This window comes from Zosterops lateralis (genome assembly GCF_965231275.1).
Source record: "Zosterops lateralis genome assembly, chromosome: 2".
In the NCBI taxonomy this organism is placed as follows: Eukaryota; Metazoa; Chordata; class Aves; order Passeriformes; family Zosteropidae; genus Zosterops; species Zosterops lateralis.
Window position 1 is genome coordinate 87,527,114 of NC_139763.1, and position 27,991 is coordinate 87,555,104.

The window sequence follows — 27,991 nt, forward strand, 5'->3', positions numbered from 1 at the left end:
ATAAGGTGTTTCCAACACAGCAGGGAAGAGGAGAGCTGGAGTAATGAAGTTTTCCCTATGGAGGCAGAAAACTCGGGTTACAGAGTCGGAGCATGCTAGGAGGTAACTTGCTTTGAGGCATCTGTGGAAAGAAAGAGGAAAGAAAAGGCAAAGTGCCTGATGAATTTTTAGGAAGGTGTCTGTAGACTAAGAGATCTTATGGGATGAGTTGCAATCTTTTTATCATTGACATAGGCATTTTCAGTTGTACTTAGATTTGGGATGCTGTGAGGACTGTATGGAAATTAAATAAAAAGAGATAATTTAAACCTTCTATGGTATGCTCAAGCCTTAGTCTACACTGAGATTAATACCTGGGCTAGAAACTGTGCCCACAACACAGTTGTGTTGTAGTAAGTAGATCCCAGTTGTGATCTAGTAAGTAGATCCCAATTCAACCTGCATTCCAAGAAAGCTCTACATCACATGGCAGGATTAAATGCAGAGCAGAGGTGGGATGGTTTTCCTGCTCTGTTCCAGCTGGAAGCCTGTTGACACTAACCTGAACTGCAAGGGGAAGCATATTCTCTTGCCGTGCGGTCACCTGTAGAAACAAGAGGGAAAGGGTGGTGAGCTGCAGGACTGCATGGCAGGGTACTGACAAACTTCTTTCTTAGTAGCACAACCATCCCACTGCCTTAATTTTTCACTCCTCAGACTGTGAATGCAGGAACAAAGAAATGTCTGTAGTGGGTCAGGCCAGTAATCTGTCCCCACAACATGTATTCCATACAGCTGTAAAAGATCACCTTGTGCACTGTGATACCTTCTAATGCAAGGACATTTTTTGCAAATAAAAAACCTTTTCACAGCATGTCCTGATAGCCATGCTTATTTAGTGATAATTAGTATTTTCACATCAGATAACACTCTTTAAATTGTATGTACTAAGCACAAAAATTCTTGTACAGGATGAAATAGCAGAGAGAGAGCATATTCAGTTCTGTAACAGCTGAATTAAAAAGTTTCCTTTTCTTGCCATGGTGTGGAAGGGGGAAGAAGAGTGGAATTTAGTACAAAACATGTAGTGCTGCTTTCTAAATCTCCAGCAGCAGTTTTTCCATTTTGTTCTCAAATTTAAAAAAAAAATAATTCTTAATGTTCCATCTGGTGTTTTGTCTCATACTGAGCACAGAATAATCAGAGGGACTTAAAATATCATCAAGATCTCTCTTCTCTGTGCCAACAAATCATTTAGAGCTTTAAAGGGTAAGAAATTATTTTCCTGTTAACCTCTGAGACATGGCAGGACACAATGGATGGTAGGATTATTACACAATACTTGAAATGCATACAACTAAATTTTGCCTTCTAGTGGACCAGGGTAGCACTGTGCGAGACTGATGTTAAATAAATGCCTGAGTATTCTCAAGGGAGCTAAAAAGCTGGAGAAATCATGGCAAATTATCAGAGAAGTCTTCTAGCTTGGAGCTAGAGGAAGAAAACAAACAGTTGGGGAACACATAACACCCCATAACATAATCATAGTGCTAGGCAGCCTTGTCTCAAGAACTTTTCTAAGCAAGTGGCTACTTGAATATTGAAGTTTTGTACAGAGGAAATCCAAGTTTGAAGTTGCAGGAGGACATGCACTGGAATAAGGGAGTTAAAGGGAACTAGGATCACAGACATAATTATGTCTGAGTGGGGGGTAGAATAGTTACTTTACACAATGTCAGTGAAATCTCACCTGGCTTATAGTAGTCATAGACATGCACTGTGGCAGCTTTCAGATTCTGAACTTCAACATCTTGTTCCACTGAGATGTTAAGCTTCAGAGAACTCTCACCCAGCTGGAGAGAAGAATGGAAGTGAGCAGAAATGCACTGATCATCTCAAAATCACCTACATACTAACTTTACTCCCTCTGCATCAGAAGGTTTTTTTTTCTCTTTCCAGGTTCTTCCACCCTCTTCCTCTTCTGTGAAAAGTTTAGCCTCCTTGATCAGCCTAGAGATTTGCATTTCTAATCTTCAAAAGTCCCCATGCAAAGTACTTCATTTGCTACTGCTTGAATGGGCAGTTCCCCAAGGTCTTCCTCTTACCTCCTCCAAGTAGATTGTGATTTTGTCTGGTTTTATCTCTGTCTTTTTCACGAGGGGTACCTTCTCCAGCTGTATAAGAAGGCAAGAGATGAGCTTGGTTAACATCAGCTTAGTGAACTTCCCTGTTTCACAGCAGGTTTGGTATTTGTCAGTGAACCACTGTTGACAAGAGCACTTAGCCTAGCCTGAAGACTAGTCAGGTTTGCCTTCCTTGGCATTGAGATTGTTAGGAGCACACATCAGGCCTTAGAAAATATTTTTCAGTTTTGGTTACAGGAGTCCTTGGACTTTGAGTCCTACTTTCATCACTTGTAGCAAAGGGAACTGGTTAGTACAAGGCTATGTTGGATCTTCCTAGCTGTTGTGTGGAGCATTGGAGCATGTCATTGAGCAACTCAATGGGATTCAACACCACTTTATGGAATATCCCTAAAAATGGCACTGGTAACTGTGAAGAGGTCCAATGCGCCCCAGATGATTCTAAGTAGGTGCTTTTTCATCTTCTCTCTGACCTCTTCCTATGTATGCAATCCTCACTATGAACACGAAAAACTGGACAACCACTTATGCAAGTGGAAAGTTGCCTTGTGAAATAGCCTGTAATATCTGCACTTGTAATTACTGTTCTCTGACACTTCTTAAATGTTTGGATATTTCTGACTGAGATACATTGGGAAATTAGATTTTGATATCCTCAAGGAAAGCTGAAGGAAAAGTCTTACCTCTTTCACAGAGTTCTGAACAGGAATGAACCCTGACAGCATCTCCACCTCCAGCAGGGCCATGTTACTCGTCCCACGGTCCCCTACATATCTGAAGGGGGTCAGGAGAGAAGCACGTTAGATGTGGAAGGCAGCACAGCATTTCTAGGAGATACTAATGGAAACTTCCAACCTTTGCCCTGCCTACAGTGATATGAAAGCTCAGCAGTATGTCTGATTGGTGGGACAAATGGACACAAAAAATGGTCCCCATCTACTCATTCAATATGGACACAGATTCTGCAGAAAATGCATTATGGTTAGTGTGGAAATAATATAGTTTCATGTTGCCCTCTCCAACAGGTGGAAATGACCTTTGCTGTTACATACTGAGAGTGGAAACATTGCTGTTGTTCTCTTTCAGTAAAGGGATGGAGAATATGGATCAAGACTCTCACTGTAGACAGCAGCAGGCAAGTGAAATGTGGGTAGGGACTGGAGTTTCTGTTGTCTAGTTCCAGCAGAGGTTCCCACTGCAGGGAGATGCACCTCAGGGCTGGTTCAGCCCAGGGTGCCAAGGGTCCCCCAACATGGGAGCTCAGCTGCTGGTGCTCTGGGGACTGCTGAGCTGATCTGTGCTGCCTGAGATGGTTGCTGTAGTTCCACAAGACACTGTCAGTGCACTGCCATGGTTCTCCAGGACTTAATTCTCAATTAACTATTTCCTTGGGATCTGTAGAGAAGAAGAGGGTCATCCCTGTGTCTCTGATTCTACAGACAGGAAGCTTTCATGGGATTCTAGGCATACAACTGGGTTCATACTTTTTTTCCACTGAAGAAAGAGCCTCAAGGGATCTCATACCTGACAGACACATGGATGTCAAACTCTTTCCTGACACCATCACATTCTTTTGGTACAGTTTCCACATCCAGGACAAAGACCACTTCTGTTTTTGGTGGTGGGATGTTATAGTACAAAGTAGTCTGGGGGAGAGAAAACATGGGTGTGAGATGCCCCAGAATTTCCCTGAGTAAAGCACTACCTGTGCCTCCAGCTTTAACAGATTGCTAGCCAGTGGCTAACACAGTTGGATTCAGATGCACTTTTTGTTCAGAGATGTGCTGTTTAGCACATTGCATCAGATACACCTGCCAAATGCAACCCCAAACCTGGAGACTCATCTATCTGTGATTCAAGACCTCATTCAGTCTCATTAAAAAAAGTTGCTGTTAAGGTTCAAGGCAGCACATCAGCTAAAACACTGCCCCACAAGGTGAAAGAAGTCTAACTGTTAATAGTTATAATAATATACTGACATGCTAATAGTCAGTAGTTCTAGGTCTCAAGGAGAAAATACTGGTAAAACAATTACAAATTCCTTAAGAAGAACAAAAAATTGGAAAAAGACAACCCAGCAGGTGGGATGGTCACACTCATTCAAAAAGCAGCATAGGCAAATCTTCCTTCACCTGCCTGGTGACTTACTGCCTCCCCAGCATGTGCTCATCAGATGTCTTATGCTCATTGACTGTATGCAAGTGTATCCAAGCATTATGGTTCTAGTTACCTCCTACATGCATTAACAATTAATAATTGTTGTGTCCCCTTCACTAGACACTGCTTGCAGATTCTCTGTGAGCATTGTAAGATTCTCTGTGGTCATCATCTGAACAGAAGTGACCCAGCAAAAAAGGTTTTCACAGGGAGTGACTTGAATTCTTCGTTGCATGAATGGCTCACAAGTGAACGACTATCAAAACTGCCAGAAAAATAAGATGTATCCTCCTGACGGACCAGCTGTGTTGGTGTACTGGAATAAGAAAACCGTGGTACCACATCACTCCTCCTCTCTGCATAACGACCCAAATAATTTTGTGTCAGAAGAGATACACTGCTCCTGAAGCAGTGACATCAACAACAGAAATTCAAAATAGAAGCATGTACTCTTCTGTGTCTCATTACTCGTGACTTAAGATCTACGGGTCTCTTAATAGTGGCATGCCTCCCTAGGATAGGACAGCAAAGCTGAGACATTTCTGAGAAGATACCAGAGACAGTTACATGAAACCCTGTCAACAAAGTACACCTGAGTACCTTCAAGTTTGACATGGTTATGCCTTAGAAGGCAAAATCCTACTCAGAACTTGAGGCTATAGTACCTGCTTAAAGCCAAACCTCACTTCAGCAGTCAGAGGCAAAACCTGAGAGCTCTGCTCCTTACACATACACACCTGGACATAAACGCAGCCACTGCCTGTCGCTTCCACAGTGTACGTCCCTGTGTCTGCAAGGAGAGATGCCTGATGCAGGACCAACTTGTTGTTCTTGTGCACATGGAACTCCAGTGGAGAAGCCCCCATGCCTTTCACTGCCACCTTGACATCTCTGATCTCCTGAGGAATCAGGGCTGCATACTGAGCGAGGGCCTGCAGGCTGACAACCGTGTCCTGGGGGGAGAGTCAGAGTCACTCTGCTGTGAGGCCATGCAGGACAAGACCCAGCACACCAGTTCACCAGAGAGAACTGCAGCCCTCATGGCCCTGATTCACACTCTGACACAGACAGGCTCTATCTCACTAAGTGCATAGGTAGGGTCTATGCCAGAAGCAGCAGGATGATTTCTGTTACCTGGAATGGGCAGCTTGTGAGCTCTGGGTTTAGCAGTGCCAGAGACCCTGGGTAATCCCAATTATACTACACAGAGAAGAGTTTCCCCATGGCACTCTCTTTCCCTGAGCAAACAGGGCTCATATACCTTTGTCTGCAAAGAATGGGTCTAGGGTGACATGCACATGAGAGATGTGCACATCACTCCAGGCACAACAACTCCCCCATGATTTTCCCTGTTTTGTTACCTGTGTGGAAGCAAATCCTCCAAAGGCATTTCTCTGTGCACTGAGCCAGCGCACAAGCTTGCTCACTGAGGCTTCATTGGGCAACAAGTCTGGTTTGGAGACATGAGCCAGGAGGATGTAGGCTACTGTCTCAATCGTGGAAGAAGACTTTTCATCAGCAGATTGTGATGTCAATAGCTGTGCTGATGGGGGAAGAAATATGTGGAAGAGAAGAACTGTAGATCCCTGTATATTTGAACTTATGTCTCCAAGCTTCAGCACTTTTGCTGTTTCTGTATTTGCCTAGCATAGAGTAATGAAACCCTCCGTGCTGAAAAGCTCTAGGACTCATTTCCAGTCACTTGTACCTATTGTACAAGAACTGCTCAGTCTTTGGGCGAATTGCTGTCAGGCTGCTGGAGGAGAAAGACTACCCAACTTACTTTGCTGGCATCCTCACTATGCAGTGCAATAGTGAAAGGCAATTTAAGCAAGAGCTGGGCTCCCACTTCAGGTCCAAGCTCACAAGCATTGAATACATCTGAGTCCAGTTGAATATTTGCTGCAGTGGTAGTAGAGGATTAATGAAATTCAGCTAAGAATTTAGCACAATTAATTGTGCAAGGCTTAATTATGTAGGAATCTTCTGCTGTGGTACAAGTGTGAAAACCTGATATGCTTTTAAGTTCCAAGTCAGTTTTCAGAACAAACTTTCACTTTTGAAAGAAGAGCCACAAAATCACTTGTTTGCATAATACCAGCCTCAAGATTTCAGAATTTAGCTAACGTCCTCTACAGAGAACTTTCATTTTGTGTATCACAGTGGTAGGTGTTTTTCCTTGTTCCATGTATATTATCACAGAGGCAGCTCTGAAGAAGTACTGCACTAAATGTGTGCTAATCTGCTCCTTCCAGTTTGCCCACTGGCTGTCCTGTGAAGCCAGCTGGCAGCTTGAGTGGCTATGCATTGAGGAACACTCAGCACTGGTAGCTGGTCAGGCTGAAAAATCATCTCTTCCTTTGGTTTTTTTTGTATGTTACTTTACAACCCTCAATGTGGTTCACCACACTGCCAGATAAGCAAATGTGGGAAAGAACTCACTCAAACTAACTTAGGTAATATTACCAACTGTCTAACCACAGGCTTAGGTTCTTTGAACACCCACCCCAGCATCCTCACTCAGGACAGAAGCCTATTTTTTTCCCCAAGCAAATGAGACAAAAGGAAGAACCAAGCTTGGCAGCACAGCAGTAAAGGTACACCCACCCAATGGCCCTCAGCTTGAGCAGAGCAGCAGTGGGAAAGCAGTCAAAAGGTTTGAATTTTTCAAGTCAGTGTCCTGACCAGCAGCTGAACAGACATAGTGAAACAAGTTTTCTCTGCAAGATCTCTTTACTATGCATGAACTGCTGAAGAATGAGAGGAGCACCATGACACAAATAAGCATTTTAACTGCACAAATTAGGCATGGATCACCTCTGCTGCTTTTGATTAGCAATTGTTTCCTGGGTTTGAGAAAACTAGAGATTCTCATAGCTTGAATAAATTATGATTGTCTGACACAAAAGCATATTTGTGAATAGCTAAGTTTCCCAGAATATTGCAATTAAATGCTACAGATATCATACCTTGAACACAGTCATGATCTCTAGGACCCCAAAGCAACAACTTACCTGTTTCCTTCTCTACCATATCCAGGACCTGCTTTCTCATCTCCATGTCCTTACTCAAGGTGAAGACATAAGCCATCAAAGCCTTGACATAAAGGTTTGTCTCATCAAGTTTTACTTTCTTGAGGCAATGCAAGGCATTATCCAACATGGTGTCCTGAAAAAGGAATCCAAACCAAGTGAATTTCCTCTGACCAAACAACATGTTGTGAACATCTATCCCAAACACATCCTTGATGTATTTTAGTGCTAGCATCTCTCCCAGGACTGTGAAGTGTGAGGTAAAGTGGTCAAAGCATCACTGACTGTGGGTTGAAAGCAAAGGTGTGCTGGACTTATCCTTGGGATAGGGGATTGCTAATACACTGGAGAATCCAGCTGTAGGAAGGGTCTGGTAACATGCTGGCTCAGAATTGTCAGACACACATGTTGTGGGTGTCTGATCCTGAAGAGTATGATGTATTTAGAACTACCATTCTGCCTGGAATATCAGTTCTATTGTTCTAGAGCAGTCTACACTTGTCTTGAAGATCATTGCTTTTATTTGGAGAGAGTGCATACCTGAAAAGTAGTCCTTTTTTTCTTCTTTAGCTCTGCTGATCAGTTTAATGAAAGCCATTGCCTCTTCCTGCAAGCCTTTTGTTATTTTCAGACACAATTGTTTCCCTTGAGGTGAGCTGGGAAAAGCAAGTGCTCTGCTTTGCTGCAATTCAGGCCTTTTATATTAAGAACTCCTCGCCAAGTTAAAATTTTCCTTTTTAGTTTATTGTGTAGCAAGGTGGGAATGACAGAACCTTTCACCAGCTCAAGCTGGATATTCCCTGAAGCCCCCAGCCAGAGGAAGAATGAATGGTGGAACATGCTCCCAAGCCCTGAAGGAGTTCAGGTGTGACTTACATTCCTCTCCAGATGGAGTTCCACCAGTGCAGCAGCAATATAGGCTGTTAATGAGATCGTATCATCCACACCGCCCTGCAAGCACACAGACAATCATCAGAAAAGGACAAACCCAACCTCTGCTTGCCTGTCATTGTATAGACCCAAAAACTGCTTCTGAGACAGTACAGCAATATGCTTCTAGGCATTCTTGGACAGGAAAGCTCTCCAGGCTCACTTGCTGAATATCCTGAAAGTTTGCTGTTGAGGGCAGTTCTCAGCCGTGTTGTTCACACAGCCTAGACATCCCTTCTCATAGAAAGGCATGAAGCAAACTGTAAACCAATTTATTTTATTAAATATGTTACCACTGTACACTTGAATAAAGTTTTTATGATGCAGGATTTGCATACAAGAAGTTATGCAAGTTTACATATAAGTCATCTGACTTTGGCAAACCATGGGTTAATACATGTTAAACAGGCTTCAGGAGCTTTTCATCTCAGAGGACATTCATTCTTGGGGAGGTTCTGCTTATATCCTCAGATATGAGACAAGAATACATCTAAAATGAGAGGAGGAAATTGGGCTAAGATGCTAAGAAACATCATTCACACTGACTAGAAGAAAGTTTGTAAGTGTGAAGCAGGTGGTGGTGCAAAACCTGTTCCAAAAAGTTTTGTTCTGATAGAAAGCTCAAGGCAGGAAATGAATGACAGTCAGACAAGGATGAACAGTCTACATGTACACTATGCTTTTATTTTGTACTGCATCCAAATTTTAGGAAAAAAATGTGTAACCCTCTTCTTTAGTAATGTAACAGCCTGTTTTCTTTCATAATTTTGCCATGTATTTAATGTGGGCAATTTTGCAATCTGACCGGTGTGGATTATTTGTACTTTTACAAGGGCAGTGAACCCAAGTACTGCCATACTGCACACACACTGTTCAGTACCTAAGCTCTAGGGCATGTTCACCAAGAGTTTGATGCATTTCCAGCTACACTGCAGGGATAATTTGGGGGATGCCAAGGTCCAGAAGAAGTAATATTTTTGGTGCAGTGGAGGAACAACTGTGTCTTCAGACAATCCTGTATTAGAGCACATAGAATACTGTGCACTGTAAGATACGAGAAGAGGGAAAATCCAACCAGGGTATTCTAGACAAGCACTAAAATATAAAAATATTTCTCATTTCCCTGTGCCTTTGTAGTACCTTGGCACAACTAGCTCTGTTGTCTTTTGGTTAGAGTGAAAATTAAGAAAGCCTAGCAGAACCTAAAACCTCACACAGAGGAAATGATTGCTGTTTTAGGCCATATTTTTCATCTTGCTCTGGGCAGATGCCTTAGCTGTGCTAGTCCATGGGAACATTGCTTTGTGCTACCGTTCACTGTGGAAAAGCCTGAGGAAGCAACCCTGTGCCTCACATGGAGTTCCTCCTGCTCCCACTCCCACGTCAGGCAGCCATACCTTCAGGTCATTGTTGAAGAGCTTCCCCACACTCTGGAAGCAGCCACTGGGCAGCTGGTGCTCCTGCAGCCAGCGCAGAGCGCTGCGCACGTGGTCCTTATCGATGTAAATGTGGGAGCTGGCCTGTCCAAAGGACCTGGCTACAAAAGCTGTCAGCCTGTGAGCAGAGCACAGGGAATCTCATGTCACAGCCAGGAGATGAGCCAGCAGAGGTGATAGGTTTAGGATGACCATAGAAATTCTGGTCACTCACCACGTGTTGCCCTGCTCATCCCCTTTCCCAAAGGCGCTGTAGGAGCCATCGTCGTGTTTGTAAAGCAGCTGGCGCTGGTAACCTGTGACAACAGGACATGACTGATCGTGAGCACCTGTAGCACCTCAAACTGTATCCTGCCCATGGGAAGATGGCTTCACAGAAAGAGGCTTCACCAGCTCCTACAGTCAGAGCTATTGAGATGAGCAAACCCCCCCCCCAGTTCCCCCTGGATGCCACAGCATCACTGAGACAAGAAGCAGTTGTACAGCACTGCTGAAGTGGCCATGCAGCTGCTCTGCATTACTGGAGCTGTTTGGAGCAGGTGTTGTGGGTTCCTGCCCTGCTGTTTTGCAGAAGGTGACATGCTCAGCCACCTCATGGCTCCCCACGTGCCAGGGAGCTGTGAATAAAAAGAGCAGTAGGAGTGAGGAGGAAGGCTTTTCCTAGTGGGGACACAAATGAAATCCCAAGTGCTTTTCAGCACTTCTCCCAGCCCTGTTGGGACTCAACAAAGCACTTTTTAATGAGATATACATGAAGCAACAGGGCCATGCCTTTGAGCTCTGAGGGCAGAATGCTGTCTGCATCTATTTGTTCTCCCTCTACCCTCCTCTGCCTTATTGTTTACCCTTTGTCTTTCCTCTCTGCCCCCACCACCCTCTTGGGTAGGCCCCCCTCTCCAGATACATGTACATGTTCTCAGTACATGCTTGCAGTACCAGAGAAAAAGGAGGAAAGAAAAGGAATCAAATCCTGTCCAGACAAGGAGACTGGCAGGCTGAAATATGAGACACATTACAACATGAGACAGACACTGCCACTATATTAAATTCAGATTATACTGGAGAGAACTGACATGACCCCAATATATGTTTTCTAAAACGTGGGAAAACACTAAGCTACTGAACTCCTATCTATTTCCAAAGGCCACTCTTTATTCCATGTAATAGCAGCTGATGCCCTCTTTTCACAAAGTGCTTCTGTCAGCCTCAGACTGATAAGGAAACAAACAGGCATCACATAATGATGGAAATCACTAATTACCTACACCTTTCCCAAAAAAGCAGACTTTGTACCTCAATTACTAGCAAAGACAGTACTTTCTTCAGAAACTTCTTTCCATGAGATATTTCCCTTTTCTGTGATACTTTCCTTTGTCACACCTTTGGCAGCCCTTCAGCTCCCCACCAGACCTGTGCCCCACACTCTTGATTTATTGCAGCTTCATTTTGCAGCAGAAAGAAGGACAACACTTACCTGTTGTCAGAAACCTCAGCGCTTTATCCTCAATTTCTGGGTTCAGTTGTTTAGTCTTGTTCAGGTACTGGAGTATGAAGATGTTTGGTGCAAACTGGACCATGTTCTGCTCACCACAGCCAAAGGGCATGCTTAGCAGCCGGTCTAAGTTTTGAAGTGCTGGGCCCATGATGTCACCTTACATTTGAGAGGAGAGACAGGATAAAGGAAAAGCACAGACACTGAGCAGTGTGAGTCAAAAGGACTGCTGCCCTCCCTAGATCCAGATGGGATCCTAGAAAAGAGCCCTGACTGAACAGACTTGATTGAGATTTCTGGTGACCCCTCCTACATTAGGCCAGCACCACAAGGGAAGACAGAATGGTTCTGGGAGAAGGAAGGACAGTTTGAGGGATCTGAAGAAAGGTAAAGAGAACTGTCTTTCCTGAGTGAGTACCAAGGTGGGAAAAGAATTACACAGACAAAGTTGGTGGAAATATGCAAAGATTACTTGATCCACATTTCTGAGGCCAACATCACATCCCTTACAGATTGGTCAATGCATCAGTAAGGCCAAAGCTTTGTGCATTTATTTTTTTTTTCACTACAAACCCAAGAGCAGAGAAAGCCTTTCTCACCAATCACAGAGAACGTGACTCGGGCAGATCCCTCCAGCACTTCTGCAGGCAGAGTCAGGGAGAACTCTTCAGAGATGGTGTTATCTGAAGAAGGCAGAACCCAGACATTTATCCCATGGAGTATTATCCCATACGAGTGTAACATCCAAGGAGACTCAGGTGAAGCTTAGTGTCACATCAAGGCACAGGAGCCAAGACTTGCAAACAAATGCCTCAATATAGGAAATTTTGCCAGGTAAAAGATTGATATGGACAAATTATAGTGGTTGTTCTCCCAGGCAGGATGGTGTCACCAGTGCTTGCTCTCTGATTAATTTCACCACTCCACCCCCCCACCCCTGGGTATTTGCAGTAACCCTGTGCCTTCCATCCTGGTCTCATGATCAATGGCAGTCAGGAATTTTTTCCCCTACCTGCAGGACAGAGAAAGGCATTTTGAGTCTTCTCTTGTAGGACACCTCCTGGCTGCAGATGGAGAAAGAGTAGTTCAGATAAGGAAGACAGGAAAGGAAGACAAACTGCCTTAGCAAGTTTGTCTGATGTCCAACAATGGGTTAAACTTCCCCTTAGCATCTTCCTGACTGCCCCAGGGGAAAAACCCCCTGCCCCAAGGGGTCCTCCACCCTGAGATGTGACCAACCTTCACAAGCAGAGATTTTATCACTGTGTCTCTCCCTCCTTGCAAAGGTGTCACAGCAATCCTGTTACCACACAGACTGTGTGACTCTTCTGCCACACTGCTCACAGTGACGTTCACTCTGCCTGCAGGGAACACAGGGACACGTTGAGCTCACAGTGTCTGCTGAGCACTCACAGCAGACAGCTGTATGTACAGGCATTAGGTCCAGACATGCAGACTGGGCAAATTCCCTCCCTCTTCCCACCAGCCACCACACAATCCCTCTGCCCAGCCTCACCCAGCCTGGTGGCCGTCACGTTCCACACAAAGGTTTTTGCTTCGTTGGCACAGAGGCAGCTGGAGAACTGGCAGCTTGGACAGGCATCCACTTTTAGTTCTGGGATCTCCGTGAGGGTGGTGTGGACCTGAGCATGGTTGGATGTACCAGCACACATTGTGTTAATGTTAGTAACAGGCACTGCACCAAACAGCAAATATCCTGGGTCATAAAGTGCAAGGTTGTGCTTTATGGCCCAGACACCAGTATCTAGGGCTCCTGAGGAGCTCAGAGCTTGCCTCTGGGCTCAAGGTTTTGTTCTGATAGATGCCATGTAATTGGGGAAACCTTCTTGGAGGAACTCACCTGGATACAGTCCTTGAGGTAGTTGAAAACAGTGGCTTTTAGCTTGAAAGTCTCTCCTTGGATCACAGAGTAAGGCAATGATACATCCACAAAGAAAGGCTGAAAGACCCTAAGAGGGGTCAGAGGTGAGAAACCAAAGCCAGTATCGGCAACACAGAAGGTGTTGGCATTCCATTCTGTGATGGTGTCAGGTACAGCCACTTGGAGAGATGCTTGTCCATCGCCCCTACAGCAGGAAGCAGAAGAGAAGGACTTGCTTAGAAGCAATCAGAATACTCTAGGAGCGTCCCTGGGGAAGGAAGGCAGAGACTTTTACCAACCCAACAGAGACTAAATCCCAAATCCAGGTCTCTGGGAAAAGTGTCCGTGGTTTTGGCTTCTCCTTGTCATCAGAGTGAGGTTTAGAACCAGCAGGGATAGCTTGGCTGCCTGGTAGAAAGCGAGTGATACCTCAGAAAACAGCATATATAGCTACAGGTGAAAATAGCTCTTCATTCACAGCCAGTCTAACACAAACCACAAATGTTCTGTGACACAGAACAAGAGTGGACAGGGCTGGTGTTTCAATGAGAATCTGACACAGTGTGGGTATCTTTGGGGAGCAGACCTTTAGGGAGACAGAATTGGACAGAGTTTAGCCCAGGGCTCAGTCTGATGGATTCAAATTTTGTCTGGATCCAGGGAGAGACAGCATGCTAAAATGGAGTCACACTCTTTTAAATAATCTGTGAAAGTGCTGGCAGAAAGCACACTACATTTTATATGAAAAACACTGAACACAGGAACATGAAGAAAGCATGGAGATTTGAGCTTTTACCCGTGATTTGTAAATCAGCTCAATTGAAATGGAAACAAGTTTTGTTGCTCTCAATATACAAACAAGAAACACAGCAGGAATGGGGGTCAATTGTCTCAGCTGCAGGCTGACCAGAACTGGGAAAGACCTTTCACTCAAGAAGTTGGACATGTGTGTTCCTTACCAGTAATAGGCTCTTTTATTAGATATATCTTCCTTTCAAAGTCTGGAAGCACACAGGAAACAGGTTTCTTAATTCTAGTGTTGGTAAATATTTTCATGCGCAGTTTCTGGGAAAATAGTGCAGACAGTAAATAATTTATAAATAAAAGGGAACAAGGAATGTTGAAACTATCTCATGATCATGGGTATCAAATAGGAGCTGGTGGTCAGTGGTGAAACACTTAAGTGCTGCTTGTTTATAACAACATGTGTAACCTTGTATGCTCAGACTGACCAGTGCATGAGGAATGGAAACCAGTTTCTGAGGAATGCTGGAGCCAACTATTACTTCTCATACAAGTAGATTTCAACTAGATGTGCCCTTCATATGCCCAACCCTAGCAATGATACATAATCTAAGGAATAAGCATCTAGGAGACAGCATAGTAACATGCCTTTTGAAGGGAATCAGAGTCTGTATTTGAATGGTAGAGTTGCGTCAACTTAAGAAACCCATGCAATTCAGACTACATTTTGGGTTGTTTTCAGTGTGTTGTTACTCTCTTCTCCTATTTTGAGGTGCTTGCATATATTTTGTTAAAGAGCATTCTGCCAGAAGCAGCACTTCTTGCATTTCAGTTAGCAGACATGTTAACACTTTTCTGGCTGGCATGCTTGTTAGCACATTAGTTTATTTTGTTGTTTGTCTCAACAGTTAGCTATAAAGCCAAACTGTGACAGACTTCACTTTATTAAAACTGCTTTGAGGATAAGTAAGTAGACAGTCAATGAAACACTGAGTAAAGTAGTTTGTAAATAAAATAATAGCCAAGTGGTGATTGGTCAGAATACGGTGAGGTGCTCAGGTATTATTGCTGTATTCTTGCCACTCCCCCTTTGTAGTTACGAGAGCCTGAAGTAAATTTGTTTGTTCTTACAGTATCTTTTTCTTATCAGGTGGTTTGTATTATGTTTACTCAGCTTTCCTCATAATCCCCAAATGAGTGGGAACACTGAACAACAAGGAACAGATGACTTCTCGTAGGCATTCAGGACTGCATACTGGAACTCACTAGCTCAAGAAAAGTTTAGAGGAGATGCAGGCACTCACCTTAAACAGGCTATAGACATCAGCCTCACTTTGGTACCACGGTGCACCCATCTGAGCCTTCTTGCGTGGGCTGGGCTGCTGGGGCAGGCAAGGGTATGCCTCAAAGTCTTCCAGGCGGTAGGGCAAGCCTCGGCCTCCCACTGTGAAGCTGTCCTTGAAGATTTCCTCATACAACTGCCATGGGAAAACATGGGACTTCAAACTGAGCTGGCCAACAAGCATGTGTATGGGTCAAACTTTTGGGTTGTAGCTCTCTATTACATGTTGAAGAGCTTTGGTGTTGAGAAAGTTGGCACTGACCCAGCTTACACTAAAGGACATAATATAAAGGACACATATAGGATAATATATGCCGAAGGACATAAATCCAAGCAGTGGATGTAGGCAAGCAGCTTTTAGGCTGCAAGACAGTTCAAGCCTTTCAACACTAGGGTGCAAAATTAGGATAAAAATGCTTCAGTTTAAACACAAGGCATTGACACCTCTGACCTACGTATTTTAAGATTACTACTTTAAATATCTGTTAGTAGATGATGCAGTTCTCTGCACTAGGATAGCATCCTTATGAAATGGACCACCAGATTACACTCTCGGCCCTATCAACAGGTGTAGTGTATCCCCCTGGATTCAGTGAGGCTTTGTAACACACTGTACTGATATAGTTTAACTTACAGCTTTGCATGAGGCATATACCTGTTTTATCTCTGGTACACGTTGTGGATTTATGTTAGGATTTTCAAATTTGCAGTATTTTTGCTCCAAGTTTTAAATTCATTCCTCTGAAACACACAGCTGCTTTAAGGTAGGTGCCTCCAACCCTTCTGATTCTCAGAATCCACCTGGGTGCTGACAGAATACTGACCACTTTTCACTAGCCACTGTGTGTTTGGGGTGCTCTGGTCTAGTTACTGTTTTCTAAACAACTGCTCTGAACCACTGACCTGTCACATGGTTATAACTCAGCAGTGATTGGGCCAGAGGGATAGGAAGACCCTGCCAGGGCAAAATTCAATTTTAAAGGCTTAACCCCACTGGCTGGTGGAAGATGGTAGAGCAGAGATGTGGATGTGAGGGAGGCTGCTAAGCCCCCTCCCTCCAAGCAGGAAGCAGCAGCATCTCCTTGAAGCAACTCTCCCTGCAGTGCCGTGTAACATCCACCACCCTTCAGGCAGAGGCTGACAGCACAGAGCTGAGGTTGAGGAACAGGATCACCCCATAACTGCTTAGACAAGGCTGAGGAGGGGGAATGGCAGGGCAGCCACCTAACCCTGCACTGTCCTGGGATGTACTGTGGGCTTCCTGCCACCCATGCATGGAGGCAGAAGGCCAGCAGACCTGAGGGGGTTGGACAGGGCAGGCTGCACTCACCCCGTCTGCTGTTAGGGTTTGGTTCGTCTTCAGCAGGACACTTTTGTCAACAGCTCGAACAGAGCACAAGGACCCTGGAGCAGCCTTGAGGTTCAGTCTGACTTTTGATCCTGGGACCTCCTCCTTGTGTGAGAATTCCAGTGCCACCTGCAAAAGAAGACAAGGTCTGGGGGCTTAGCCTTGGAGAGTGGGACCCTGTGACTCTTATTTTTCTGGGTAGCAGAGTGAAAGCCTTTGAATAAGGTAGGGAAGGAGGATGAGGTGCTGAATCAGGCCATCCTGGAAATCCTTTGGGAAGGTTGAAGAGGCTGCAGTGCACACAGCCTTAGCCAGAATTCCTCTACCACCACACATCTACAACCCTCTGATCCAGAACTACTATAGGGAGCTAAACAGATGAGCTTCTCCTCTGCATTAGGGAGTGCATGAGGGACAGTGTGTTCCCAAGTCAGTAAAGGGGAGCAGGGGGAGAAAACAGAGTTCAAGGCGACCTGGTTTACAACCCTGAGCAAAGCTTGCCAGTTGGTGTTGTGGAAAGCAGGACTAGGAATTCAGGGAGAAGGAGGTTACCTGTCTTGTTCCCCAGCCAAAAATACTGGGCATCTGCTTTTGCATATATCCAGCTTACACCATTCAGATGAGGATAAAACAGGACCAGGACCCACAGCAGACCAGAGCACATCAACGATGCCATCCCACTCCTTGTGTGATTTCTACTCACCTTATGTCTAAAGCACTTTTCTACTTCAAACTGCTCCACATCAGCCACCACCTCTCCATCTGAGAAGACCGCAAACACCAGAAGCTTGATGTCAGGCAGGAAGTCATTGCCAACAGGCAGAGTCAATGAGAAGGAGCCCTGCAGATCTGCACAAGACAGCAGCCAGGAAGAGAGGGAGAAGAGAGGGACAACATCCAAATGAATCAACTCACTGGAGGGGGGACACACATTAAGAATCAAAGGAGGGTCTTAATTTCTACCTTGCAGATAAGAGCACCCCACAGAGACAATGTCACAAATTAACAATAAACCAAGTCTACCAGCCATTTCTTTGACTCATGTCTTCTCCAAAGCAGCAAAGTCAAAAGACTGGATATTAGATCAATTAGACAAGACAGAAGGAGGACAGTTGCCTAGAAAGACACTGAGTTGAGAGGAGATTGTGTTGGTCTTAGGAGAAGGATCACCACTAAGAACTCAGTTCAATATTTCCCACCTGCAGATAAGAATAACACCTACAGACAGAGTCACTGGAGAGTGGTCAGTTTTCTGGGGTGTGTTATGAGACACTTAACTTCTCATGTTTGTACTCACTCTCATGCTGGGTAATTCGCACCTTCTTCTCTCTGCTGAAAAGGATCTCTCCTTTTGCTATCACCTGAAGAACAAAGAGAAGCACCACTCAAGGGTCTGAATTCTGAGAGCATGAAGAGTGGAGTGTATGAAAAGAACACAAGAAGAGAGAATGACATCTGACAAATGTTGCCTTGGAAGTTCCTCTGGCAGGACATGATTTCCAGAGTTCTGCAGCAGAGATGCTGATGGTATAGCTGGGTAGGACTTGAGATTTTTTGCTTAGGCCATGAGAAGGTGGGGCTGCTTGCAAAGCCAGAGGTACTTTTGAAGCTATGGGCTGATGCTCTTTAGACCCAGTGAACTCTGATCTTTGCATCACTAGGATACAGTCCTTTTTGATTGTATGAGTGAGTCCAGTTCAGTAACCAAGACAGTCATAACCTCTCAGCTAGGCTTTAGTCACACCCTTGCTTTGACTCACTTTCTTGAAAGTGGATTTCATCAAAACACTATTACATATCTCTAGTGTGCATCAAGGCCCCATGCAAGGGCCTTTCAAGCTTTTCCCTGCAAAGACACAGGCAGGGGAATGTCAGCTGCCCCAGAGACTGCCTCTTGGTTCTCAGACAGATTGCTCCAGATACAGACAGACATCTGGGGCACACCTTCTGGGCAGATTTTGGGCTAGTCCTCCGCTGCCATCCATGTGGACATAAGCGAAAGTAGGGCAAATGGCAGGCATCTATCACCCAAGCTTAGGTCAGGACATGGATAACAAAGTGACACAGCTGGGGGCTAGGAGCAGGTCCAGGAATTGGAAAGCAGGCACAAGTTTGGGCAGAACAGAAGTCACAAACTGACTGTCTATGAATAGCTTTACCTTTCCTTTAAGTATCTCTGTGCTGTGAGGAAAGGGTAAAATGCCAGTAAGCATAACCTTGCCCTGAGAATCAGCTGTCTTCTGCTCACCAAGTAGTAGAAATGAATGTGGTCTTCTTCAGAGCTGAGCTTATTCTGGGAAAGGATATAATCCACCTGCACTTCCTGCTCTTGATCACAGGACATCACATCATCCTTGGCCTTGATCTCAAGGAAGCTGTCACTCTCAGAGTAGAAAGGTTTCAGCCAGTGGAAGCTGTCCTCTCTTTCACTTTCACCAGGAAATGGACTGTTGTCACTTGGAGGGTTGTAGGTACCCTTGTGAGCACAAAAACACAAGGCGGCAATACAATTAGTATCAAGTGGTGCAAGGGAACTTGTACACCTGCTGAAACTCTGTTATCACCTGAGCTGATGGCAGACTGCACATCTGTATACATAAAGTAATTTGTTGAAATGTCATTTTAAAGTCTCTTATGAGATTACCTCTTACAAAGTTGTAGCAAAAATTTCAGGCAAGTAGATTTGACCACAATCTCATTTTTTCTCCTTTATCTTTTCTTGGGACACATCCCACACCTGACAAAAGATTTTCAGTGGCTGATACTCACCCTCAGAGAAACCATAGTGCTGTTCCAGCTGGTGGTATCCAATGTGAAGTGAGCTTCCCCCTTCTCATCTGTGAGGAATGACAGCTGTGTCTCTTCATCATTGACGTCAACTATTAGATAGACTGTTTCATTTCTGAGGGGAGACTCTGCACTGTGGCAGGACATCTGTAGGGAAGGGGATGAAGTTAATACCCTGTTGTGCCAGTGATTAATATTAATAGCTTCTATCACTGGGTTGCCTCAGCCCTCCTAGCTTTCAGACTGGTTGGAAGGATCCAAATAGAAGTCCAATAAATACACAAAACCAACAATTTGAAGCTGTTCAGGACTGGAACAAAATGGTAATACAGGCAAATGAGACACCTCTTTTGGAGGAAAAGGTGAATTCCTCAGATTCTGAGATGTTTCTTGAACAATGCTGCAGGATCTTTGATGATCAGAAAGAAAGAGATTTGTTCCCAACAATTTAACTCTTGCTTTTCTTTGCCCTCCATGCTGGAGTCAGTGCTGGCTCAGGTGAAAGTGTTTCTAGCCCCAGGACAGCATCACCCAGGGGGCCTGAGTCAGAAATGACTGCCAGTGAACTGATATGCAAGGCTTTAGAGATTTCTGCCAAGTTACCATCAGTAACCAGCTGATGTTACCAGCTTTCATCCAAAGGGAATGTTATGTGCTTGCTGATGCCACCCCCATCCCATATGTACAGATTAGTTTCAGGAGATGCCCCTGGGGAAGCCTCCAGAAACTGCAGCTGGCCCCAGAATTCCAGTCCAGGAAATACAGTATGTTAGGATGGGGAAAAAAAATTTCTTCTACTGGAGGCTTCACTCCTAGTTTCTGGGTGCCAGCAGAGCAGCATTTACTTTCGTGGAGACTATTCATTTCTTCCTACAAAAGGTTATATCTGTCATACGTTCTTAGCAGAGAAGGGATCCATGAATGTTACCTTCCCTGTGTATGGTATCCCACGTTTGTAGAATGGATGGAGGTTGATAAACTCTACAGATTTCGTTATCGTTGCAACAGGAATTAAAGCTGTTTCCACAGAATGGGCTCCTGGTGGGGAGATGAAAAACCTGTTGAATCTGAAGCGTTCTTAGGAAAGCAGAAGAAAAAAAGGCACTTCAACACTATCTACAACATCTACAAGCTCTAAATTTAGGAGAGTAAATACATTCTTCTAGGATATGATTCCCTCAAGCTTTCTGGGCTTCCTGCTTCATGACATGATGCATCATAGCCGATAAGTATTTATTTATATGTTTATTGTTTATGTTTTCTGGAGATAAAGGGAAACTAGATAACTTATAAACAGTCTGGCTGAGGAACACCCTGATTTCCAGGCAATCACTAAAAAGTTATACACATGCAAAGTGAGATGAACAGTGGAAAGGATTAGGAAATCTGGTGAAAACAGATGGAAGAGGTACTAGAATAGAGACTATTACCATGACAGAAGATTTGGGAGCCTTCAGGTTACTTTTTCAAAAGAAATTCCACTGCCACAGAAAGACGAAAACCAAAAATGTTGCCTGAGAATAAGAGAATGCTCCACATATTATTCAGTACCTGTCCCATTTTCCACTATTTTTCCTGCTGCAATTATGTGGCTGTCAGCTTCATTTATTTCCAGAGATGCTGTCTTGATTGTGAAAGTAGTGCAGCCATCCTTATTTGTCTGCAGAGAGAGAGGAGAGGAGAACAGAAAGACAGAGAGTGGTGTGGAGGAAGACAAGCAGTTCCACAGATGCCAGGCAATACTAAAGGAATATCTCCAGATATTTCTGGAACAGAGGAAAGCTCCCGAATCCTAAATGCAGAAACCCATCATGGATACCTTAGGCAGAAAAGAAAATCAATATGCTTGGATTAAACAGTCACCAAAAATGTGGCCAAAAAAAAAAAAAGTACTTAAGGCAAATTACATAAGAGTTAATTATGTCACAGAGAAACTCAGGAGACTGGATTCAGCCCAAATCCTGTAGCTGAGAGAGCATGAATTTCATTATGTGAACTAAAGGTCTCCCTGAAATGCTATGGTCCTGATGAATAAAGCCTGACAGTGTGGCTTTCCAGACATGACCATTCCTGTGACATGGCCATATTAAACACAGGCACCCTGCCAGGTGCAGATGGCAAGAGCTTTGCCAATCATTGAGGCAGAGCCTGGGTATAGCCAGTGTTTCTAGCCATGCCTGTGAAGAGCTCCTCAGAACCTTTCAGGGCCTCTTACATGCCATGTGGAGCTGGCATTCAGCTGATGTTTTGCACAGCTAAGACTGCACAGCATTCCAGCTGGAGTGCATTTTAAAAGATGCAGAGATCCAGCTAGATTTTTATATTCTGGCTCATTGCTGGCTGGTCTGACATTTGGAAATATTTTCCTGTGGCTCTCAGGCCAAAAGAGTTGCGTCTGAAACCCGTGGGAAAAAAAGAAATGTGAAGCTTAACCACAAAAAATAATGAACACAGATGAGAAGGAAGTGTAACCAGAAATGGACACAACTTCAGACCAGACACTAGCAAGCTTAAGATGACCCATTGTGCAGGGATAGAGCAAGAAACAGGGCATGGATCCACAGTCCATGTGATGCTCTGATAACCTGTTCATTGGTGGGAGTGGCCACAGGGCTGAACAGGCGATGTGAATAGCCCCACCTGATGGGGTGATCTGGTTGCACACAATATGATACAGACCTTTGGAAAAGGTCTCAGGCACCACTGCTTCCCATAGGTTACACCTTCTCCCAAAGCACGGAGTCAAGTATGGGCAGCTAGAGCAGTAATTCAAGCAACAGGGTTATGGGAAGAGGAATCAATGGTCTGATCATGTCCAGCAACTGGGAAGACACCAGACTGAACAGGTTGGTGCCTATCTGAGGTGCATTGAGGCAGGTTAAGGGGGCAGAAACACATTTCCAGCACATGATATTGTTTGATCTCCTATTTGTTCACTTACCCAGTGGCTTAGATTCTGCATCTCTGAACTTGTAAAACTTTTGTCAACAGCCTGGGAGAATGTCATAACAGCAATTTCTACTTTCCCTTGAACAGGCTTCCCATAAGTATACCTATGTGAAAAGAGAGGAACATTCACCAAAAGACAGTCTGCTGACTGATACAGGACACCTTCCAGCCTCATCAAGGGAAGTGGAGCCCAGAGAGCTTTGCTTTGTACCTTGTTAGCTCATCCTTTAAAATCATTTTACCTCCCTCTCCACCCACTAAACCCAGCGTCTTTAGTGTCCTTCAGCCTCACAGTAAGTGACCAGGTGTGAGAAGGAGCCCATTCCAGGGAGTGATCTGTCTCCCCAAGACACAGGGTAATGCAAAACGATTATACTGACAAGTGGAAGAGCACTTCTTTTTTGTGAGGAATATGAAGGTGACAGTGGAATCAAAGGGCAGAGGTCACAATGGTATCATGTACTCACTTGCCACAGACATTCAGCTGAAATTCCTCATCTGCTGTAGTGATATGTGGAGGGTGCTCAATTTTTATCTCAAATTTTTTCAGCACTGTATGGAAGAGAATAAGATAAGGATGGAGGAAAAAAATAATGGATGGTATGGATGAGTATGAACAGTGACAGAAGTTGTGTTATAGCTGCAGTCCAGATGAGGGAAAGACAGTGATCTCCCCAGTTCTTCTTCACCATGCTGCAATCAAGTTACTCCCTCCAGCCACACCACCCTGTATTTGCTGCTGCAATTGCACATGGAACTGCTTTCTACTCCAGCTAGTCAAGCTTAAACACTTAAATGGCACAGGGTTTTGTCTTTACCAATGCCAATTAATGAGGTCAAGACATGATTCCATTTCCCATTATAGCAGCTGACTGGAGTGGATGACAAACCTAGCCCAGAAACGGTGACAATGAGCAGCAAAATGTGCCCATAGAGGGCCCAGATGCAGATAGAGTGAGATGTCAGCCCACAGCCTCTCCTTTGTATCCTATGCAGCTGCAGAACTCCAGCCCCATGTGAAGTGTGTACACAGACCCATCCATCCTTGTCCCCATTCTGTTTTTCTCCCAAGGCAAAAGGTGTGATGAACACAGCTGCATCACCCTGATCTCTCCTCCAGCTACCCAAACTGCTTTTCCTTCCCCTCTGATGTTGGAGCCTCACCATATTCCTCAACACTGAAGGTTTTTTGAGCCATGTCCTGCTGCACTGAGATGGTATACTTCCCAAGGGATGCCTCAGATGCCAGGGGGAAGGATAGATCCACAATGCCATGATCTGACTTTACATTCAGCCACTCAGCAATACGGTTGTATTCAGGATCCTGTTTGGGAAAGGACATGCAGAGCCACGAGTCATGTTGGGAGCACAGGTACCTGGCATACTCCAGCACAAGAAGGCACTACAAGGCCTCAAACTTGACCCAGCAGGGAGGGCTCCAGATTGCCAGGAGAGATACCTTTGCTTCTCTCCAGTATTATTTTAGTAAACTTTGGAATTACAAAGACTGCCAAGAACAGTAAAGCTACTGGGAATTGGCAACATCATAACACCATGGGAAGGAGAAGCAGCTGTGCTGCATCTATTGATCACCTGTCCCTGTGCTCTGTGCAGCCAGGGTGTTGGGCAAAGGTTTGGTACTGCCTGTCTTTTGTTGAGCTCTGTGCACCACAGAGGTACTGAGCTGAGAGGAACTCAGGCTGACCCCATAAACAAACCTTCAGTTGAACCTGAACTATAACCATAACTTCATGAAGTTACATTTGTGGCACAACTGTGGGAGCGAAAAGATCACAGTAGAAGAGACAAATATATCCCTTTGGTCACTTCTTTGTCACTCACCTGCAGCCATATCTGGGAATACTGTAAAAACAAGAGAAATACAATGTCAGTTTTGTAAAACAGCATCCATATGAACCAGTATAAAGAGCTCTGCCTGACATGGGTCTCTGAGCAGAAATTTCTGCCCCATCTAGACCCCACAGTACATCTCCCCCTCCCTCTGTGCCAGCTTACACTGGTCTTTCTCCAAGGGACCAGTGGATGAGTGGTTTCCTCCTAAGATAATTTATTCTTATGGTTTAACAGGTATGAAGGGAGATATCTCTTTCATGAGCCTCTCAATGTATCTCATGGGGAAGCTCCTACTTCTAGAAAGGCACAAGGTGATACTCACCTCATTTTTAATGACCTTAAGGTTCTCATCAAGGTTCACAATTCGAAATTTCACTGTAGATATGAAGACAAACATAGTAAAGCATTCTGGCTGCAACATGTCCTTGAACAAACCTGCTTCTCCTTTTCCATGCTCAGTATTCAGGTCTCTCTGTTTACCTCAGAGATACTCAGGTCTTTTCCCAAACAACCCTCCCCAGCATCTCCCAGCCCAGAGGGCTTTGTCTGGGAGGCTTATACACAGCTGTGTGCTGCAGAAACCCACTGCCTTTACCTAGAAAGATTACAAAGTTGTGGTCAACAGTGGAGTTGTCTGTAGTGGGGTCTGTCTGCAGTCCATTCACATTGTGAAGACTGGGGACTCTGTGATTCTACAGCTTGGAACTGACACTCTAGGTTTTACTCAAATATGAACAACAGTCTTTAAGGCTGTCCAGTGTCCTAGAGAGACCTGGCTTTCCCTTTAGGTCTCACTAGAGATATGACACCAAAACAATAACCAGGAGCAGTGGGCTGGGAATTTGGTGCAGCATGCCTTGGAGGGGAACATCCTGACTTAGACTGTTCCTAGAAACACTGGATAATAGAGATCTACTTCCTTCCATCTCCAACACTCTTAGCTTGCTGCACTTGGTGAAATCTTCCCTCCAGGTGTGGCTGCTTTCTTGACCCTTCCCTCCCCATTTCTGTATGCTGCCTTCTTGCCTTACCTGTTTCTCCAGGTTTGTATAAGCCCTTGTCTGTCTCTATCAGAATTACATTCTTCTGGGGCTTGACCAGAATTTTCTTGTGACCCTCAAGGAGCACATTGTCTCCACTGTGGATCAGGACATGCAGAAAAGCCACCTCCTCTGACTGTCAGGTAAAAAAAAAAAAAAAAAAAAAAAAAAAAAAAAAAAAAAAAAAAAAAAAAAAAAATTACCTGAGGCTACAAAGAGCTTGAAAGAGAACCAGAGGCACTTTTTCTTCCAAAATCTCCCTCTTTCATCTCCTGTGGTTTAAGTTTCTCCTTTCCCTAGTCATAGTCTACTTTTGTTGTTCAGCTTCTTCATTCTCTTTTCTTTGTCTTTCTTCTTGTCATGTTTGCCTCTTTGTACATTTATTTCTCCTCTTTGCTATATTTCCTGCCCTGCATCCCCAACATTAACATGGCTCAGGAGAGGCTGAAGCCCTCTAATTTGTAAGAGGAGAGGCAGACAAGAGACATATCCTACCTGTGTCTTGGAATCATCTCTTTTCTTGGGAATTAACATGAGATCTGGCACCTAGGTTGATTGACACAAGGAAATGGGAAGAAAATCATCAGAAACTTTGTATCTTATCACAGATATAAGACATCATCTCACTGTTAAAAAATCCCCAATCTTCAGAGTCCAAATTCTTCTGTATGACTCTGTAACCCACTTGGGATTCTAGGGAGAAGCAGTCACTGCCTTGTTCATGAGCTGAACAGTCAATGGACCAACATCACTCTCCCACTTAACATAAATGTGAGAGTTTTATGGAACTAAGTAAAACCATAGGAAAGCCAGATCTGGAGTAATGGGAGATGGGATATTCATGAGGCAGGACATGCCAGCATCAGAAAGACTGTGCTGAGCAAGAGAAAGATTTTTTGGTGTTTTTTTATCTCTTGCTAACAGCAGGCTTCCTTGGCTTTCCAGAACCAGGGCTTGCTCTCTCCTAAGGGCTGGCACCAGACTCTTAGTTAATCATTGTCATGTTGATGTAAAAACCAAAAGTGACTACAGCCCCTCCTTGAATTCTGCTGAGTCTGCAGGGCAATCAGGGCATAGGCACAGAGACTTTGTGCAGTGCTGAGGAAGACAGGGGCAGTTTGTAGAGCCTCAGCACCACACACATCTCCATGGCTCTCCAGAAACATAGCTGAAGGTTCTGTAGTCAGTGTGTCTAGATAAGCTAACTACAGTGGTGAGCAGTGAAAGGAAATCAAGCCACTCCAGAAATATCCAGACTGCCTCAGTGAAATTCAGTTCATTGTGGGCTCGGTGCCACCACAGCTAAATTAAAGCAAGCTCGATGTCTATGCAGGCTGCAACCACATCTGGCAACTACATCTGCATCTTTAGAGCAGAATGGTCCTCTTGGAGCTGAAGGGGCAGGCTCCTGAGGAAACAAGGATGAAAAGAACGTATTCCCAATGCATTGACTTTTTCTGTGATATATAAACACTTTTAGGGACAAAACACTGAGTAAACTGAAAATAAATGTTTAGCACCATGATTTAAGTAGGATGAAATGTGCTGATGCACATCAAAAGAACAGATTTTTTTCTACACAGGAAAGATTCCATACTTAGACTCCAGGACACTGTTGTGTTTTGCCTAGCACTGGTAGAGAAATATACTTAGCCTGCTTGGAACCTATGGCAAGGAGAAGGACAGCATACCCAGAGAAGTGCTGTGCTCTTGTGTGAATGTGAAAGCATCCGCTATCAAATCAGTAGCCACATCTACACTCACCTGGAAGGTGATGCTCTGAAAAGTGCCTGGCTTCTCCACATCCTGCTCCACCAGTGTGTGATTCTGGGTTTTTGTCTGCAAGGTGACAGCCAGGTGGACAGCCTCAGTTAGGGAGCTGAAGTGAATGTAGAGCCTCTCCTTGTGGGATTGCTGAATGACAGCAGGGAACACCACCATATAGTGACTAGAAGAGAGCAGCACATGTTCAAAAACAGGTCAGAAGCTGGGGCAGACAGGCCAGAATCCATCTCTGTTGCTTTCATGAAGAGGTAGACCAAGGGTGAGAAATGTCTGGAGGACTGCATTGACAAAAGTTTAGCACTTTTAAGCTCCTTTCAAGAAAGCTCCAAACAAGAAAGGAGGAATATGTCCAGTATAGAGAACTCCCAGTTTCTCTGTGTCACCTCCCTGCCACCAGGCAGGACACAGCTACCCAGTCCACGATGCTCCAGTTGTGAGTACACAGAGCAAGGCTGTGTGAGGAAACCAAAGAAGCCAAACATTCAGTGGCTGAGGCAGAAGACTTCCATCCTCACACCAGACTTCACCCCCACCAGCACAGCATGAACAGAGACAGAACTCCTGTGGCCTCTGTAGCTTTGTGGTGTGTGCAGGGCAGTTCCTGCAGAAGTCAACACCAGGGGCTGCCCTTGCAGCAGGGACTCTGCAGGAGCTGCTTCTGCTCAGCCTCCCTGGGAGCCAGGCCCTCACCATCCAGCTCTGTGATGCCAAAGAGTGCACCCCCCCATTACCACCCTTCAATGACAGGCCCTTCCACCATGCCCTCCAAAATCAAAAGGAGAGAGTCTCACGGTTCCAGGCTTGCTGCAGCTGCAACTGGGAATAGGGTCAGGGCTAAGAGGAGCAGTGGTGCTCCCATTCCTTGGGCTGGGACAAGATCCACACTGGAGGAGAGAACTGCATGTACTGATGGGTTGGAGCAATCCTAATTACCCCTCAGACACTCCTAGGTTCAAAGAGTAGGGAGTTAATATATGGAGATAATATTTTTTCTAGGCTAATGACATCAGCTAATATTTACTTGCTCCCACCAACAGCAGAGTGAAGGTCACATAACACAGCTCTCCATCCACACTTACATTCAGGTGGT

The 27,991-nt window shown here is 44.7% G+C and overlaps 1 protein-coding gene across 1 annotated transcript; it reads right to left on the bottom strand.

The window, feature by feature from the left end:
• On the bottom strand, nucleotides 1–27,778 carry LOC310924018 (alpha-2-macroglobulin-like protein 1). Its single transcript, XM_083885005.1, has 37 exons — nucleotides 27,693–27,778; nucleotides 26,881–27,064; nucleotides 25,612–25,662; nucleotides 25,108–25,252; nucleotides 24,399–24,451; nucleotides 24,065–24,085; nucleotides 23,387–23,546; nucleotides 22,690–22,774; nucleotides 22,215–22,326; nucleotides 20,825–20,933; nucleotides 20,202–20,311; nucleotides 19,256–19,420; nucleotides 18,735–18,962; nucleotides 17,784–17,847; nucleotides 17,190–17,335; nucleotides 16,469–16,615; nucleotides 15,101–15,274; nucleotides 14,012–14,117; nucleotides 13,352–13,460; nucleotides 13,032–13,257; nucleotides 12,687–12,813; nucleotides 12,410–12,531; nucleotides 12,183–12,234; nucleotides 11,770–11,853; nucleotides 11,153–11,329; nucleotides 9,893–9,974; nucleotides 9,640–9,796; nucleotides 8,189–8,263; nucleotides 7,295–7,448; nucleotides 5,642–5,823; nucleotides 5,018–5,233; nucleotides 3,648–3,769; nucleotides 2,807–2,897; nucleotides 2,085–2,153; nucleotides 1,730–1,832; nucleotides 542–583; nucleotides 1–121 (listed from the first exon to the last, which is right to left on the bottom strand). The coding sequence occupies exons 1-37, from the start codon at nucleotides 27,758–27,760 to the stop codon at nucleotides 96–98; spliced, it is 4,344 nt and encodes a 1,447-aa protein (XP_083741131.1). The 5' UTR covers nucleotides 27,761–27,778; the 3' UTR covers nucleotides 1–95.
• Between the last annotated feature and the right edge of the window lie 213 nt (nucleotides 27,779–27,991).

Bases quoted from the DNA above. Each gene is read 5' to 3' on its own strand.
- LOC310924018 (XM_083885005.1), bottom strand. From the start codon at position 27,760: ATGGGAGCACCACTGCTCCTCTTAGCCCTGACCCTATTCCCAGTTGCA. The intron at 15,275-16,468 runs GTGAGTGCAGCC...TTCCCATGGCAG, and splicing joins AAACCCTAACAGCAGACGGG to TTGTATGAGGAAATCTTCAA. The intron at 12,814-13,031 runs GTGAGTTCCTCC...AACCATGCTCAG, and splicing joins ACCTCAAGGACTGTATCCAG to GTCCACACCACCCTCACGGA.